General features: G+C 57.8%; 3 protein-coding genes and 1 long non-coding RNA gene across 6 annotated transcripts in view; 1 reads left to right on the top strand and 3 right to left on the bottom strand.

Moving 5' to 3' along the window:
• The window catches only part of Csdc2 (cold shock domain containing C2, RNA binding), a 10,803-nt gene extending 10,635 nt beyond the window's left edge, over nucleotides 1–168 (bottom strand). Inside the window, exon 1 of the mRNA XM_005379354.2 lies at nucleotides 39–168. The gene's annotated coding sequence lies outside the window, so the exon portion shown is untranslated. The remainder of the gene's footprint in view (nucleotides 1–38) is intronic.
• Nucleotides 169–4,613: 4,445 nt separating this feature from the next.
• Nucleotides 4,614–6,927, bottom strand: LOC102019997. Its single transcript, XR_001232950.1, has 3 exons — nucleotides 6,529–6,927; nucleotides 5,380–5,612; nucleotides 4,614–5,167 (listed from the first exon to the last, which is right to left on the bottom strand). It is a non-coding gene; the product is annotated as an uncharacterized LOC102019997 (long non-coding RNA).
• Nucleotides 6,928–7,015: 88 nt separating this feature from the next.
• On the top strand, nucleotides 7,016–13,663 carry Polr3h (polymerase (RNA) III (DNA directed) polypeptide H (22.9kD)). Of its 3 annotated transcripts, none has more exons than XM_013511356.1 (8): nucleotides 7,016–7,109; nucleotides 7,390–7,519; nucleotides 9,727–9,840; nucleotides 10,163–10,259; nucleotides 11,426–11,512; nucleotides 11,874–11,937; nucleotides 12,540–12,738; nucleotides 13,170–13,663. In XM_013511356.1, the coding sequence occupies exons 2-8, from the start codon at nucleotides 7,409–7,411 to the stop codon at nucleotides 13,221–13,223; spliced, it is 726 nt and encodes a 241-aa protein (XP_013366810.1). In that variant the 5' UTR covers nucleotides 7,016–7,109; nucleotides 7,390–7,408; the 3' UTR covers nucleotides 13,224–13,663. The 3 variants fall into 3 exon arrangements, with proteins under 3 accessions (XP_013366810.1, XP_005379408.1, XP_013366811.1); XM_013511357.1 differs by having other exon boundaries at nucleotides 7,038–7,146; XM_005379351.2 differs by lacking the exon at nucleotides 9,727–9,840.
• A 557-nt stretch (nucleotides 13,664–14,220) lies between these two features.
• The window catches only part of Aco2 (aconitase 2, mitochondrial), a 37,887-nt gene continuing 36,562 nt past the window's right edge, over nucleotides 14,221–15,545 (bottom strand). The window contains exons 16-18 of the mRNA XM_005379352.2: nucleotides 15,372–15,504; nucleotides 14,832–14,953; nucleotides 14,221–14,681 (exon numbers count right to left, since the gene is read on the bottom strand). Of these exons, the coding sequence (XP_005379409.1) occupies nucleotides 14,547–14,681; nucleotides 14,832–14,953; nucleotides 15,372–15,504 (390 nt within the window). The 3' untranslated portion in view covers nucleotides 14,221–14,546. The remainder of the gene's footprint in view (nucleotides 14,682–14,831; nucleotides 14,954–15,371; nucleotides 15,505–15,545) is intronic.

Below are 15,545 nucleotides of genomic sequence, written 5' to 3'. Positions count from 1 at the left end.
CGTGAGTGTGCGGCGCGGCCCCTCGGCCCCTCACTCACCCGCACGCCCGCGCGCTCACACACGCCCCCGCTGACGTCAGCACGAGCCGGGAGGGCCGGGGCGCGGGTCCTCCCCGCCTTTAAAGGGACGCCGGGCTCTGCGGCCTCCAGCCAGGCCCCGGGGGGCGGGGCCGGCCGTGGCTCTCAGCCCCGGAGCTTCTGGTTTGGCAAAGTGGCTTTTATTGCTGGGCCGGGGTGTAATTTGCCCCGCCGGGCCAGGGAGCTGCGGGGACGCGGGGCAGGCACCAACAGCGGCGCGCAGGTGGGGTGGGGGGACCCTGCTCGCAGAGCCCCTGGAGAGTCCACATCACACAACCCGGGGTCTATACTCAGCCCCCTGCCCAGTGCCCTTGGGCCCCTCCTTTAACACGGTGGTCCCCTGAGACTCCCCAGAGTGAGGACTCCCAGCCCAGGGCCCTGGGGTGCCGGAGGCCTCCTTCCACCTCAGCTTAGGCTGGGAAGGAGTCTTCCCTGGGCCACTTAGTACTACTGAGCAGGCCCGCATTTTCAAACGAGGTTTATTAAAGTAAGACGTGGGGGGTGCGCTGGCACATGCCCATAATCCCAGCTACTCAGGAGGCTGAGGCAGGAGGATTGCAAGTTTGAGGCCAGCCTAGGCAATTTAGTGAGACCTTGTCTCAAAAAGAAAAAAAAAAAAAAAAAAAAATATCTGAAAGGATAGGTGAGTGTAATGTGCTGAGGGATCCTCTGACAGGGGATGAGCTTTGACCTCATTTACACCTTGCACTCAGTCATGCACTTCTGAGCCATTATGGGACTGCTGAGGCAGGACTCTCCAGCATCATCCATCAGCCACTGGCTAGAGGGTGTTTGGGGCAGGGCCACTCCACACCACCACACATCCCACCTTCCAGAACCTTCCAGAACCTCCCAGAACAACCGGGCTCAGACCCTTCTAATTTCTGACTATATAGGAGAGACTGGAGATGAACACTGCCAGGGGTTCCCTGGGGCTGAGTTCTGACTGTATTCCACCTCTGGTCCAAGGGCTCCACTCAGAGGAGCTCCCTTCCCCCTATGAATTCTCAGATTCGGTCTTCCTCCCCGTCAAAGAGAACCATTTTCAAAGTGCTCACCCATGGGTGTGATGCTGTGTGCCTGTGACCCTAGCAGTCTGGGAGGCTGAGGCAGGAGGATGGCATGTTGAGTAACTCAGTGATTTCAGCAAGACCTCATCTCAAAAAACGAAGGAAGGGATGCCTGATGTGGTGGCTCATGCCTGTAATCCTGGCACATGAGAGGCTGAGGCATGAGGATTGCTTCAAGTCCCAGGCCAGCCTGGGCTACAGTGTGTTCAAGACCAAACTGGAGGGGCTGGGCATATAGTTCAGTGGCACAAGCGCCTCCCTGGCAAGCACAAGGTCCTGAGTTTGATTCCCAGTACCTAAAAAAGAAAAGACCAACCTGGACTACACAGCGAGACCATCTAAAAAAAAAAAAAAAAAAAAGGAAAAAAGAGGTGGGTGAAGTGGGGCTGGGATGCAGCTCAGTTCAAAGGCCGTGGGTTCAAAACCCCTCTCAGGCAGCATCTCTCCTGCCTGGAGGAGACTGCTCAGTAGCAGCTGAGGGGCTTCGTGTCAGGTGGCCAAAAGCAATGATGTGACAGATTAGGAGCCTAAATCTGGGTCTCTGCACTTGTTTCTCAAGCACACCCACCTGCCCTCTGGGAGCAACCCTGGGGTTCAGTGGGCACCTGTGACGCTCCTGCCCACGCACTGCCACCCTGCTGACACCTTGGAAACCACCCCCCAAGTCCTCAGGACCCTGGCCTGGCTGGGACCCTGGCTGCAGAGGTGGCGCAGAGCCCAGCTCTCCTTTCAGTGGCAGTTGGCGGCTGCCAGCCGAGAGCTGGAGGGTTTCTGGAGCTCCCGGTGACAGGAAGGACCAGGCTTGCCAGGACCTCGGGAGAAGTCACAGCCGGGGGAGCAACAGGGAGAAGGCTGGTGTGGCAGGCCGGTGGGTATGTGAGTGGTGTTTCTTTTTTTATTGGTGCTTTTTGAGACCAGGTCTCACTGTACAGTTCAAGCTGGCCTTGAGCTCACTCTGTAGCCCAGGCTGGCATTGAACTCGCAGTGATCCTCCTGCCTCAGCCTCGCGAGTGCTGGGATTACAGACCGGCAGCACCCTGCCTGCCTCAAGGGCCAGCTCTGAGGAGGCTGAGGCCTGGTCTGCCGCGGACAAGGTCAAGGCCAGGGCTGCAGACCTGAGCCCTCCCTCGGCGTCTGGGTTTCCTGTCCCCAGCCCGCGTGTGCTGAGTGAGGCTGGCTGGCTGGCGCGGTAGTGTGATCTGGGCTGGCACAGCTGTTCATTGAGGAATGAGCAGCCGAAGCACCGCCCACCCGCCCACCAGCCGCTGAGTAACAAAGAGATCCTGCAGCTTGCAACCGGTCTCCGAGAGGCTATTTTTGTGAAAAGCTGAGAATTCCAAAGCTCATCTCCTCCAAAGAAAGAAAGAAAGGAAGGAAGAAAGCCTCCCTCGGTGGAGCAGCCGAGCAGTCCCAATCCTGCTGATTCCACCTGAGCTGTGAGTCTCTTCCTGTCACTGCCAGCGCCGGGAACAGGCCAGGACCATGTGGCTTTGAACCCATATAACCCTTGAAGGGACAGAGACCCTGAAGGTGACAGGGCCACTTCTCAGTGATGTGGAAGGTCAGATACAGAGAGGGTAAGAAACCCGGCCAACCTGACACAGCCCGAGATGAAGCTGGGCTTAAAATGCAGAGGCTCTAAAGCTGAATGTGGTGGTGCACACCTGTAATACCAGTTCTAGGGAGGCTGAGGCAGGAGGATCACTGTGAGCTCAAGGCCAGCTTGTACTTCATAACAAAACGCTGCCAAGACAAAAATAAAGAAAAGAAAAAGAAAAGAAGTGCCCACATGAAATGAGGCATGGTGGCACCAACCTGTAGGCCCAGGCACTCCAGAGGCTGAGGCAGGAGGATCACCAAGAGTTTGAGGCCAGTCTGGGCAACACAGTGAGATCTTGACTCAAAATAAAAAGAGAAAAAATTCTAATTAAACAAAACAATACAGCCGGGCATGGTGGCACACACCTGTAATCCCAGCACTTGAGAAGCTGAAGCAGGAGGATCGTTGGGAGTTCAAGACCAGTCTAGGCTACAAGGTGAGCTCCAGGCCAGCCTGAACCGCATAGCGAGACCCTGTCTCAAAAAGACAAAAAACAAACAACAAAAAAAACAACCACAGAGCCCCCATGAGCACGGCTGGCCATGCAGACAGACAGGCCAGGTCGTCAGCCCCTCCTCCACCCCTACCGCCTGCAGAGCCCTCTGAGACTTCCCATCGGATTGGGAGGATCTGCTGTCCTGACACCTGGGAGCTTGCCGGTTGTCATGGAAATGCTTTTCTCTTTCTCTGGCTGCTAGAGAGCTCAGGGTCAAATTCTTCGCCCACCAGTGAGTTCCCCGGATCAGGTCTAGCTCAGGGCTAATCTTTTCTTCTTTCTTTTTGAGACAAGGTCACACTATGCAGTTCAGGCAGACCTTGAACTCACTTTGTAACCCAGGCTGGTCTCACACTCGCAGCAATCCTCCTGCCTCAGCCTCTCAAGTGTTAGGACTACAGGTGTGCACCACTACTCGTGGGCCTTTGGTAAATTTTATTTTGATTTTTTTCTCTTCTTTTGAGACAGCATGTCATCATGTATTGCAGGCTGGCCTTGAACTCACTATATAGCCCAGGCTGGCCTCAAACTCTTTGGTCATCCTCCTGTCTTGAATGCTGGAATTACAGGACTGTGCCATCACACCCTGCCTTAAATTTTACTTTGAGATTGCTTATGAAGTTCTCCAGGCAAGCCTGGAACTTGCGGTCCTCCTGCCTCATCTTCCTGAGTAGCTGGCGTTATGGGTGTGTGGCACTGTGCCTGGCTACTGGTACATTTCTAGACACCAGAGAATGAACAGTGAGCAAAACAGACAAAATTTCTGTCTTTGTGATGCTGACAGCCAAGCAGGCAATAAAAGGATCTAATACTATAATTATAATATGTCTGTCGGAAGGCAATAAATGCTCAGGAAAACTATTAAACAGGGCGCTGGGGCTGGGCGTGGTGGTGCAAGCCTGTAATCCCAGAGCTCGGGATCTTGATTTTTTTTTTTTTTTCCCAGTACCAGGAATCGAACTCATAACCTTGCGCTTGCCAGGCAGGCGCGGTGCCACTGAGCTAAATCCCCAGCCCCTTCACTCAGGATCCTGAATCAGAAGAATTCCTGCAAGTTCAAACCCAGCCTGAGCTACCTAGTGAGGCCCTGTTTCAAAAAAACAAAAGATAAACAAACAAACAAATAAAGTAAAACGGTAAGTCTCATACCCACTGCTTTTACTTTACATTTTTAGACTAAATAATATACTCAGAATATCATTCTACAGCAGTACGCAGAAAGCATCCTCAGGCCATCCTCTGGGGGTATACCCTGTGATCCCAGCTATGGGGGAGGCTGAGGCAGGAGGATTGCAAGTGCGAGGTCAGCCTGGGCAACATAGCAAGATCCTGTCTCAAAACAAAAAAATACAAAGGACTGCGGCTTTCGCTCAGTGGAATGGCTCTGTTTTTAATCCTGAGTACAGGGAACAAAAGCATTCTTATTCTTTGATATGGCTTCGTGCTTTTCTGTTGCATGATGTACCTCATGTTCTTTCCCAAGGCCAGTGCTCTGCTGATAGAGCCCGTTGAGGCCCATTCTGTCCTTAGCCCCCTCCCGCAGAGTGGCCAGAGGCGCTGGGAGGCTCCCCGTCCTGTCCTGTGCAGTATGTGGCGTGGGAGCCCGAGCCGTCCAGCCCTCTCTTCCGGCTTTGATCAGTTCCCTCTTGCTGTGACCCTCAGCCATCATTGGCTATGCTTTGTCCATTCACATGGCTCAGGTTTGCAAGCATGGCTCTGTGCCAGGCACTGGGCTGGGCCCAAAGGCCATGTGGTCCCCCGATAGAGACGTCCTCTGCTGTCACGGAGGCTGTGGACCAAGTCGCCAGGGTGGTTTTGGAAAGCGCTTCCAATGCGCCCTGGAGCGCTGGGGGGAATTAATAGAGGGGCCTGTCCTGGCTTCACAGCAAGGAAACCATCCTGCCAGGGCATCATTGTTGCAAGCCTGGGAGCCGAAACGAGAAAGGAAGACAGGGGACCTGGAACACTGTGCCCGCAGCCCCCCAGCCTGGACCCTGGCCAGGTTCCCATGTGGTGAAAGGCTGAGCCTCAGCGCTGGCTCCTGTCCCTCTGTCCCCCAGGCCACCCACCCCTCTACCTCCTAGAGACCTCTGGCTCTGCCCAGCCGCTCCTGGCTCTGCCCCAGCCCCTTTGTACCTGCAGTTCCTGAAGCTCCTGTGTCACTGTGTCGTTTCTCTGGGCCTCAGGATCACGGGCTCTGGTTTCTTTTTTTGGTACCAGGAATCGAACTCTGGACCTTGTGCTTGCCAGGCAGGCGCTTATGCCACTGAGCTATATCCCTGGCCCAGGATCATGGGCGCTGGAGCTGGGTGCCAGCTCTGTGTCACATGAGTTGTGTGACTTTGGACAACTTCCCTGACCTCTGTGTCCTGGGTAGGGAAAAAGGAGATAGTAAGTGAGGTTGGAAGATGTTGCCGCTGGAGTCTGATACAGCATGTGCCTGGCACGGGCTGGCTTCCATCCGTTTGGAGGGGTGGGATATAAGAGCAGCTACCTTATGAGTTGTTGTGAGGATAAAAATTAATATAAACAGCTGGACATGGGGTGCACAACTGTATTCCCAACAGTTGGAAGGCTGAGGCAGGGGGATTGCTGTGAGTTCAGCACCAGCCTGGGCTACATAATAGGTTCAAGGCCAGCTTGAACTACAAAGTCTCAAACATCCTCAAACCAACCAAACAACAATGGCAAAAAAATATTCAGGTATTCAGGTGTGGTGGTGCACACCTGTGACCCTAGCACTCTGGGAGGCTGAGGCAGGAAGACTGCTGAGAGTTTGAGGCCAGTGGGGCTACATAATGAGTTAAAAAAAAAAAAAAGAGATGCAGGAGTCAAAATTAATATTCCTTTTTCTTTCTTTCCTTTTTTTCTGTCTTTCTTTTTTGGGGGGTGGTACCAGGAATCAAACTCAGGACCTCACCTCTGCCATGCAGGCACTGTGGCACAGAGCTAAACCACCATTTTTTTTCCTTCTTTTTTATTGTTTATTCATTTATTTTCTCGAGACAGGTTCTTGCTATGTATTTCAGGCTGGCCTTGAACTCACAGCAATCCTTCTGCCTCAGCCTCCTGAGTGCTAGGATTAGGGTCATGCATCAACACACCCAGCTGGATTGTTATTTTGGTTAAAACGTACTACAATATTTTCCCAACTTTTTGTTTTGTTTTGTTATTGTGGTATTAGGAGTTGCACCAGGGGCCTTGCATTTAGCTACATCCTCCAGCTCCTTTTAATTTCATTTAATTTCTCATTTTATGAGAGTCTTGCTAAATTGCTAAATTGACCTGGGCTGGGTTTGAATTTGAGATCCTCTGTCTCAGCCTCTGGAGTGCTGGGATTGCAGGTTGACACGAACACATCTGGGTATATTGGCGTTTGCTGTTTTTTGTCTTTTTGAGACAGGGTCTCACTCTGCAGTTCAGGCTGGCCTTGAACTCGCAGTGATCCTCCTGCCTCATCCTGTCCAGTGCTGGGATTACAGGCGGGCGCCACCACACCGGGCTCTTTATATTGACGTTTTTAAAGATAACTCTGGCTGCAGTACAGAGGAAGTTTTAGACAAACAAGGAGGACATGTATGGCTCAGTCCCCGCGAGCGATGACCCAACTTGGATGGCGGTAAAGGTCGCTTAGCAACCAGAAAGCGCTGCAGTTGCTACGGTTTGATAGCTTCGCGCAGGTTAAAGGAGGTCCCACCCCGTCCATCTCCATGCCCCGCCCCCGCCCCGCGCAGGAGCCTGTAAGCAGCCCGGTCCAGGGTCAGGGGGCGGGCAGAGGCTTCCTATTGGTCTACTCTCCGGAAGCGACAGGATTCGGATCCTCGCGCACGTCGTGTAATCCTGAGGCCGCTGGGTGAAGGGACGCGGTGCGTGGCGGCCCCGAGTGGTGCGGGCAGGAGCCAGGTGGCCGGATTGGGCACCCCTAGAGCTACGTGGAGAGCTGCTCCCGCCGGGCCTCGGTTTCCTTCCGTGGCAGTGGTGGAACACGGCTCTCATGGGGCCCCCGAGGCCCAGCTCGCTCTCCCCGCTGCCGGCCTGTGTTGGCGGGTGGGGGTGGTGGGATCTCAGCGATGGTGCGGGCACCGAGGGGGATCGGGTCCCCACCGTCCCCGGGCCCCGGTGCGTGACCAGCTCTCCGGTTCCCAGAGCGCCCTGAGGAGGCGGGATGTTCGTCCTGGTGGAGATGGTGGACACGGTGCGGATCCCCCCGTGGCAGTTTGACAGGAAGCTCAACGACTCCATTGCCGAGGAGCTGAACAAGAAATTGGCCAACAAGGTACGGGGTTGGCGCGCGGGCCCAGGGAGCGCCCAGCCACGGCCTTGGGCAAGTAGCGGGATGGGGCGCGGTGCTGCCAGCCCCGCAAGGAGCTTGGAGGGCATCAAAAGGGAAACATGGAGCCGGGCGTGGTGGTGCTTGTCTGTAAAATCCCCGCACTCTGGGAAGCTGAGGCAGGAGCATCACGAGTTTAAGTTCAGTCTGGGCCACTTAGTGACTTAGTTAGACCCTGACTCAAAATAGAAAAGGGCCAGGAGGTAGCCCAGGTGGAAGGCCCTGGGTTCAGTCCCCAGACCAGAGTAAATAAATAGTGACTACAAGTAGGAAGCCCTGGATTCTACACTTCCCATCACTCTGCCGTCTCTGACAAGTCATTCTGTCCGGGCTTCAGTTTCCAGTGTGTGGGGTTTGCTGTCCGCAGCTTTCTCATCCATTCCTGCGCACCTGTGTGGCCTGCCTCTTGCCTCCGGCTGGCTCCTGCCATCACTCTCCCCTCCTCAGAACTCATCACACTTCTTCTCTTTTTGTTTTTCTCCCTTCCTTGCCCCCTTTCTCCCTTCCTTCTGTCCTTCTTTTCTCCCTTCCTTCTTCCTGTTTTTGGAGACAGAATCTCGCTGTGTAGCCCAGACTGGACTCGAACTTGCAGCAATCCCCCTGCCTCAGCCTCCTGAGTGCTGCGATTCCAGGCACTCATACCTCACCTGGAATTTCCTTGTTTATCTGTGCACGTACTTGGGTACTGCTTTTCCTTTTCCCTCCCCTAGTCTGTTTTCTTCCCCGAAGTCCCCCACACTTAGCCAGAGTCTGGCAGAGCGGCTGCTCTCTACTTACCTGTGGATTGGATGGAGGAAAGCGGGGAGGCGCTGCCTGGGGTGCGGTGGGGGAGTGGAGGAGGAGTTGGGGAAGTGCCCTGCAGGACACCTGTGTCACCCACCTGTGCGCCCGTGGAAGGTGGCGCTGGAGCTGAGATCCGATGGTGTGGAGCTAATGGGGTGTTCATTTTTGGGGGTGTGGAGTCGGGGGTGCAGAGAGAGCTGTGCAGGCAGCGGAATCGCAGGTTCAGAGGCCCCAGGAAGGAGGCACCCTAGCACCTGCCAGGGCACGGACACGGCTGGGGTGGCCGGGCAGAGGTAAAGCGGGGAGGGTGGGCTGGGAAGGCAGGTGGGAGCCTGGCCGCCGTCCCTGGGGCACCCCTCTTTGGGGTGCTGGTCTTCATCAGAGCGCAGCAGGAGGTGATGGGCCGAGAAGGGGCCCGGGAGCAGATTGGCTGCCTGGGCAGCAAGAGGTCCCTCCCAGGAGGACGGGTCGGGGGCATGGGGAGTATCACGGAGTCCTTGGTGATGGCTTCTGGTGACTTCGTGGGTAGAAGGTGGGCCGTGGTGGGGCATCAGGTGGGGGGGGGCGGCGGCGTGAGGGGACTGGGGGCCCTTTGGGGACAGAGCAGAGCCTTTGAGGGCACCCTGAAAGAGTGCTCATGTCCTTAGTGTCTGAAGCCAGCGGGGCTCAGCAGTGTCTGCTCCCTCCAGGGCTGGGGTGGGGGGTGACCTGGATGGCAGATGAGAGGGTGCAGAGCGCAGCTTGCTTGGGGCACCGTGGTGCGGACCTGGGTGTTCTTCGTGTGGCAGTGCCAGCGCCTCCGTGTCCCCCTCTGTCTGGGACGCGAGCCGGTGCGGCTGAGCCGTGGCTTTCATGCTCACCGGTGAGCACAGGCTTTGGGACACTGGACAGAGATTTAACGCGCGATTCCTTCCCTGAGCCTCACTGGTAACAACAAGGGTCCTTGACTGATTATTAGTTCTGACTTACGGGCCAAGCACTGGGATAGGGGCTTTACATTCATCCCTTCTGTTCATTTAACAACACTGCAGCAGGTCTTTCTTTTTCCTTTTCCTTCCTTCCTTCCTCTCTGGTATCACTATATAGCCCAAGCTGGCCTCAAAACTTGCAGTGATCCTCCTGCCTCAGCCTCCTGAGTGATGGGATCGCAGGTATGTGCCACCATGCCTGGCTTCTCTTTTGATGAGGTACTAGGGATTGAACCCAGGGCTCGCACACCGAAGTACATCCCCAGCCCTTTTTTTTTTCTTTTTTCTTTGCTGAGTTTCCCAGGCTAGGCTCAAACTTGTGATGGTTTTACCTCAGCCTCCCAGAGTACTAAGATTACAGTCGTGCATCACCACACCTGGCTAGTATTTCTTTTTTTGCAGATGGGGAAACTGAGGCTCAGACAGGCAGTCAGTGAGTGGTGGAGCTGGCACTGGAAGCTGGCTCTGTCTTGTCACCACGACCCCGCACTTGCCAGAGCTCTGCATCCTTCTAAGGTCCCATCATGTCACCCCCTTTACCTCCTGCAGAGTCACATTTCCATCTTTTCTTTGTTCTTGGTGGTGGTTTCTTGAGACAGGGTCTTGGTGTGTAGTCCAGGCTGGCCTTGAACTCACTGTGTAGCTAAGCCTGGCTTTCAATTCCCAGCAATCCTCCTGCCTCAGCCTGCTAAGTGCTGAGATTACAGGGATTTTAAGCATGTGCCACCACACCCAGCTCATTCCATCCGGTGCTGGTGGCTTAGTCACAAGCATCTCTGCAGAGCCTGTAGGGAACAGGTCCTGGGGTCATGAGCATGTGTCACACACATCCCTGCAGGTCGTGTACAATGTGGGACTCTGCATCTGCCTGTTTGACATCACTAGGCTGGAGGACTCCTACGTGTTTCCAGGGGACGGGGCGTCCCACACCAAAGGTGGGCCGGGTGCCCTCTCTTTCTGGGTCATGGGGTTCCATTTTGTTTGTTTGTTTGTGATGCTGGGGTGGAATCCAGGGCCTCACATGCTAAGCAAGTGCTCTATGCTGAGCCACATCCCTGCCCTCTCCCTTTTCAAGGCCGACTAATATTCCATTGTATGCACACCACGTTTTGTTTATCCCTCCATCCCTTGGTGGACATGTGCAGCCCACTACTTGTTTTTGTCTGTGGTTTCAGAGGGAGCTCCCTGGCACCAAACTCTAAGCCCAGTGCCCAAGCCAGGCCTGGCACCAACCTGGTGGAGGCTCTGCAGATATGTGAGACCTGGCTGGATGCTGGGTCATGTGGGGGATGGGCTCTTCATCCCTTGGCTCCTTGAGGCTCCCTGGGGGGAAAGCGAGGCTCAGGTCTTCTGGCTGCCTTGTTCTCCTCCCGCCTGTCTTGGGCACAGGAAAGCAGGTGGCACTGAGGCTGGGAGGATACAGCAGATGGAGCCTGTGAGGGGTGACCCTGCCCCAGGAAGGTGGGACTCCGCCTGCTGGCCTTGCTGGGGAAGGACTTGGAGTCCCCTGGGCGCATTGGGGCAGCACAGCTGTGTCACTCAGCCTCTCCGAGCCGCTTCCCCTCCCCACGATGACATCCAGGGCAGGGGGATCACGAACCCGCAGGAGGCTGCTCCTCGGTTACCGCCTGGGGGTGACAGTGTGGCTTCTCGGGGGGCTGGGGCAGAATCTGATGTGGGCACTGACCTTAGCTGGTGTTTTCCTTGGGATCAGATGAATGGGATCACCTGGGCCAGGGCCTGAGCACCCACAGAGGTGACTGCCAGGCGACCACCCCCCCCACACCCCGTTTCCAGGCATTTTTAGCATTGTGCTCCAGGTTGGAGCTGTGCCAGTCAGCAGGTGACGGGGACTTGTTTCCAGTCCCAATTCCTTCGTCATTTGCTGCTGCCTTGCTCAGAGCGTGAAGGGGACCAGGGGCAAGGTTGAATTGCCTTGGACTCATCCCAGGGGCTGGGAGCCAGTCGTCAGGTCTAGGCAGCGGCTGCTGGCCCCATATGGGGAGCAGCAGTGACCTGGCGGGGCGGGGGGTGCTCAGGGACCCACTGCTGAGGCGCTGTCTCCCAAGCCTGCTCGACAGGGATGTGCCCTTCCTTCCAGTCCACTTCCGCTACGTGGTGTTCCACCCGTTCCTGGATGAGATTCTCATCGGGAAGATCAAGGGCTGCAGCCCGGAGGGGGTGCACGGTAAGCCGCCCTTCCCCGGCCGGGCGGCACCGGAGAGCTCGGGTCCGAGACGCGGGCTCGGCCTCCCGGGCCCAGCAAGGGAGCGAGTGAGGTCCTCGGCCAGTGTCAGCTTCACAGTGAGGCTGTCACTCGGCTCTCGGGTGGCGCTGGAGCTGGCGGAGGGCCCTGGGGTGCCTGGCAGGTCTGTCTGAGGTTTTGGGGGCCAGGTGCTCGCAGCTTTTCCAGGGCTGCTCAGGCCGGGGTGGGCACAGCTCAGGGCTCGGAAGCCAGCAGGCCGGGTTCCTATGGTGGCGTCTGCCCCTTGGCGGCATGGAGTAAGGACCCGGGGCCAGGGCCATGCCATCACCTTCTCTTCGCCCAGTCTCCCTAGGGTTCTTCGATGACATCCTCATTCCCCCGGAGTCGCTGCAGCAGCCGGCCAAGTTGTATCCTCCCAAGGGCGGTGTGCAGTCCCTCGGGCCTGCTCAGGGCCTGCTCAGGGCCTGTGACCCGATGCTCCTGGCCTGCGTGCCTGCCCCCGCAGTACCTGGGGCTCTGCCCCCGCTAAGCCCGGTGACCTTGCCCCTGCGCCTGTCTGCGGGGCAGAGCTCAGCACTGTGCACCATCAGGGGCGTGGGCACCGGCCCCTTCCGGCTCACTTCGCTCAGGTGTCGCTGGGCAGGCACCTCACAGATCTCTTCTCGGGAGGGCCGCCCTGCTGGTCAGCTCCGCCCGGTGAGACCTGCGCCCGGCCGGGCCGTCCCCGCCCGAGGGTCTGTGTGCGGCCGCACCCAGTGCTCAGCAGGGCGGGACTGCCGCTAGGGGGCAGTGCGGCTCCGGGTGCGGGCGGGTGGGGCTCTCGGGGCGAGGAGATCCCTGGCTGGCGGCGGGAGCAGGGCCTGCGTGGCCCCGGGGTCAGCCAGGAGCCCGGGCCAGCCGCAGGCGGGAGGCCCCAGCCCACCGCCCTGTCCCTGTCCGCGGCTGGGTGGCTCTTGGAGGACCCCGCCCCCGCGCCTTGGTCCGGTTGTGGCCTTGACACCCGCCCCAGCGACGAGGCGGAGCAGGTGTGGGTGTGGGAGTACGAGACGGAGGAGGGCGCGCACGACCTGTACATGGACACCGGCGAGGACATCCGCTTCCGGGTGGTGGACGAGAGCTTCGTGGACACCTCGCCCACCGGGCCCAGGTCGGCCGAGGCCGCGGCCAGCGAGGAGCAGCCTCGGAAGGAGGCGCCGTACTCGCTCGTGGTGAGAGCCCGGCGCGGGCATGGGGGCGCGTGGCCGTGGGGCGGCTCCCGGGGGGCTGTGCTCCGGGAAGCCCCTCCGCCGCCTCTGGGCCCGGGCCCCTCTTGTGTGGGCCTGGCCTGTTGCCGAGGCCAGGAGGGCCGCGTGTTCTGCAGGGCGCGACCACAGGGTGACAGTTGGCAGAGATACTTAAGACGGGTGGGGGCGTCAGTCCCCTACCTGCAGGGCAGAGCCGATGCCAAAGGAAGTCCCAAGGGTTTTATTTTGGTGGGACTGGTGAACCCAGGGCATTTGCACTGAGCTACACTGCCAGCCCTTTTTTATGCTTATTTTGAGGCTGAGTCTCACTATGTAGCTCAGGCTGGCCTCAAGCTTGCAGTGATCCTCCTGCCTCAGCCCCAGTGTAAAACATGGGTGCTCTTTCTCCTTGGCAGGGGTCCATCATTGAGCCTGGGCTAGGCCTCCTCTCCTGGTGGACCAACAGCTAGCCTATCCCAGGCTCCACAGTGACCCTACCCAGGCCGTGGAAACCAGCAGTGAAGCGGATGCTGAGGAGTCTGCACCCCCTTGAGCTGCCCGGGGTGGGGGGTCCAGGAGCACCACCAACCAGCCCACCCCTACCACCCTGCCCTAATCTCCCAGAGTGATCTCTTGAAGTCCCTGCCCTAATCTCCCAGAGTGATCCTTCAAAGTCCCGCTGTCCCCATGGACTTTATTTTTGCAGCTGTGGGGATTAAACCCTGGCACTTGCACATACTAGGCATGTGCTCTTCCACTGAGCTATATCCCAGCACTTTTTGAGACAGTTCTGAGTAACTGTCCAAGATGGTCTCAACCTGAGATCTTCCCGCCTCAGCCTCCTGAATAGCTGGGATTATAGGCCAGGTCGTAAGAAACATTTAATAAACAATGGCAGATCAGCAAGGAAGGGCCGTACTCTTTTGTCTCAACAGCCAATATCATGATCTAAGGTCACTAAATGAATTGCCATGCTGGTCCACGCCACTTTTGGAGATGATGGTGAACCCCAAAGTGCAGAACCCGGGGCTGCAAGCTTCAGGCTGGACTGTGTGGTGAAACCCTGTCTCAGAAAGACAAAAAAAAAAGATTCAGGCTGGGCTCAGGGCTGGCTGAGCTTGTTGCTCCTGGGCCTGCTGGGTGCCCATGGGCTGGAACAGGAAGAGCACCCATTTCCCTCAGCATTTAAGTCAGCCAAGCCCGCTGTGGACCTGAGGGTGAGGCTGTGGGGTTCGCTGGCCCCACACCTGTGTCCAGGCCCAGAGCACAGCAGGAGCCTCTTGCAGCACAGCAGGGGCAGGGGCCGGGGGCCAGCAGGTGGCAGCTCCTTCCCACCAGCGAAGTTGTAGGGACTCATGTGGGGCTGCCGCCTGTGCAGGCGGATTGGGGCCAGAGGTGACAGACTTGTCTTGCTGCAGTGACCCTCCCTGAACCCTGGAGTTGACAACAAACAGCACAGACACCAGCCACTCTTCAGGAGCAGTCAGTGTTATTTTTCTTGCAAGAACAAAAGGTTCTCTGAGCTCCTTCGGCTGCCAGTTGGGACGATCAGGCAGAATAAAACCTTCTGTAAAAGGGAGTGTTGTCCTCAACAATAAATACAGTCGTACAGGGCCACCCAAGATTGGAACCAAACAATGCAGGACAGCAGGGGCTGCACCTCAGTGGCTGGGTACGGTTGGGAGGGCAGGAAGCAGGGCTGGTGGCGCCGTCTAGGAGCAGAAAGCCCGGTGAAGCCGGCGGCCCTGAGCGGCTGCGCGTCGGTGGCAGTGGCGGCTGGGCAGGCAGCGTCCTCACTGCTGCAGCTCCTTCATCCTGTTCAGGGCGCTGCCGGCGCGGAACCACTCTATCTGGGTCTCATTGAAGGTGTGGTTCAGCAGGATGGTCTCCTGTGTCCCATTGGGGTGCTTGATGACGCACGTGAGGGGCTGCGGGAGGAGGCAGGTGTGGGTGTGCAGCGGGGGGATCGGCAGCGGACGGGGCGCCCAGTGCTGGCTCCACCCCGGCTCTCCACGGCACCATCTAGGGGCACCCGCCCTCGCTTGCCCAGCCAGCTCGCCCTCCCGCGCGCCCCTGACCTTGCCGGGAGCAAAGTCCTTGAGGCCCTGAATGGTCAGCTTGTCCACGGGGTGGATCTTGTTGTAGTCGGCGGGGTCGGCGAAGGTGAGAGGCAGCAGGCCCTGCTTCTTCAAGTTGGTTTCTGGAGGGCAGTGGGTTGGTCAACAGGTGGCACTGGCCTCCCCCTGCCCAGGGAGCTGCCCTTCCTGACCGGTGAGGCCTCTGCTGGGACAGGCAGTGACTCCTGGGCTCATGTCACCAGGGGCATCAGCACAGGTGTGTGTGGTGCAGGCTGGGGCCTTGCTAGCAGACAGGGTCACGAGGGGAACAATTCCGACCGCGAGGCCTGTGCCGCACAGGCCTGAATTTCGAGCAGGAGCAGCGTGGCTTGGATCACGTGGGCGAGAGCCTGTGAAGGGGCCGCAGCGCTTCTGCCCTGGCTGCGCCCGCAGCGCAGGAGCCAGGCATGGGTTCTAGGCCTCGGTCAGCCACAGTGGGGCAGCTGACCCTTGGCTACAAGCAAAGGGTAGTGGACAGACAGCCAGGTGGACTCGGCTCACCATGGATCCTGGCGAAGCTCTTGGTGATGATGGCTCGGCCCCCAAGATGGCGCGGCTCCAAGGCCGCATGCTCTCGGCTTGAGCCCTCGCCGTAGTTCTCATCTCCGACCACCACCCACCTGATGCCGTGTTTCTGTGACAAGCGGGGACATGGTCACAAGGCCAAGGGCACCA

Source organism: Chinchilla lanigera, unplaced genomic scaffold (assembly GCF_000276665.1).
Source record: "Chinchilla lanigera isolate Chin_1 unplaced genomic scaffold, ChiLan1.0 scaffold00012, whole genome shotgun sequence".
Taxonomy (NCBI): Eukaryota; Metazoa; Chordata; class Mammalia; order Rodentia; family Chinchillidae; genus Chinchilla; species Chinchilla lanigera.
This window is presented reverse-complemented; position numbering and strand designations above follow the sequence as displayed.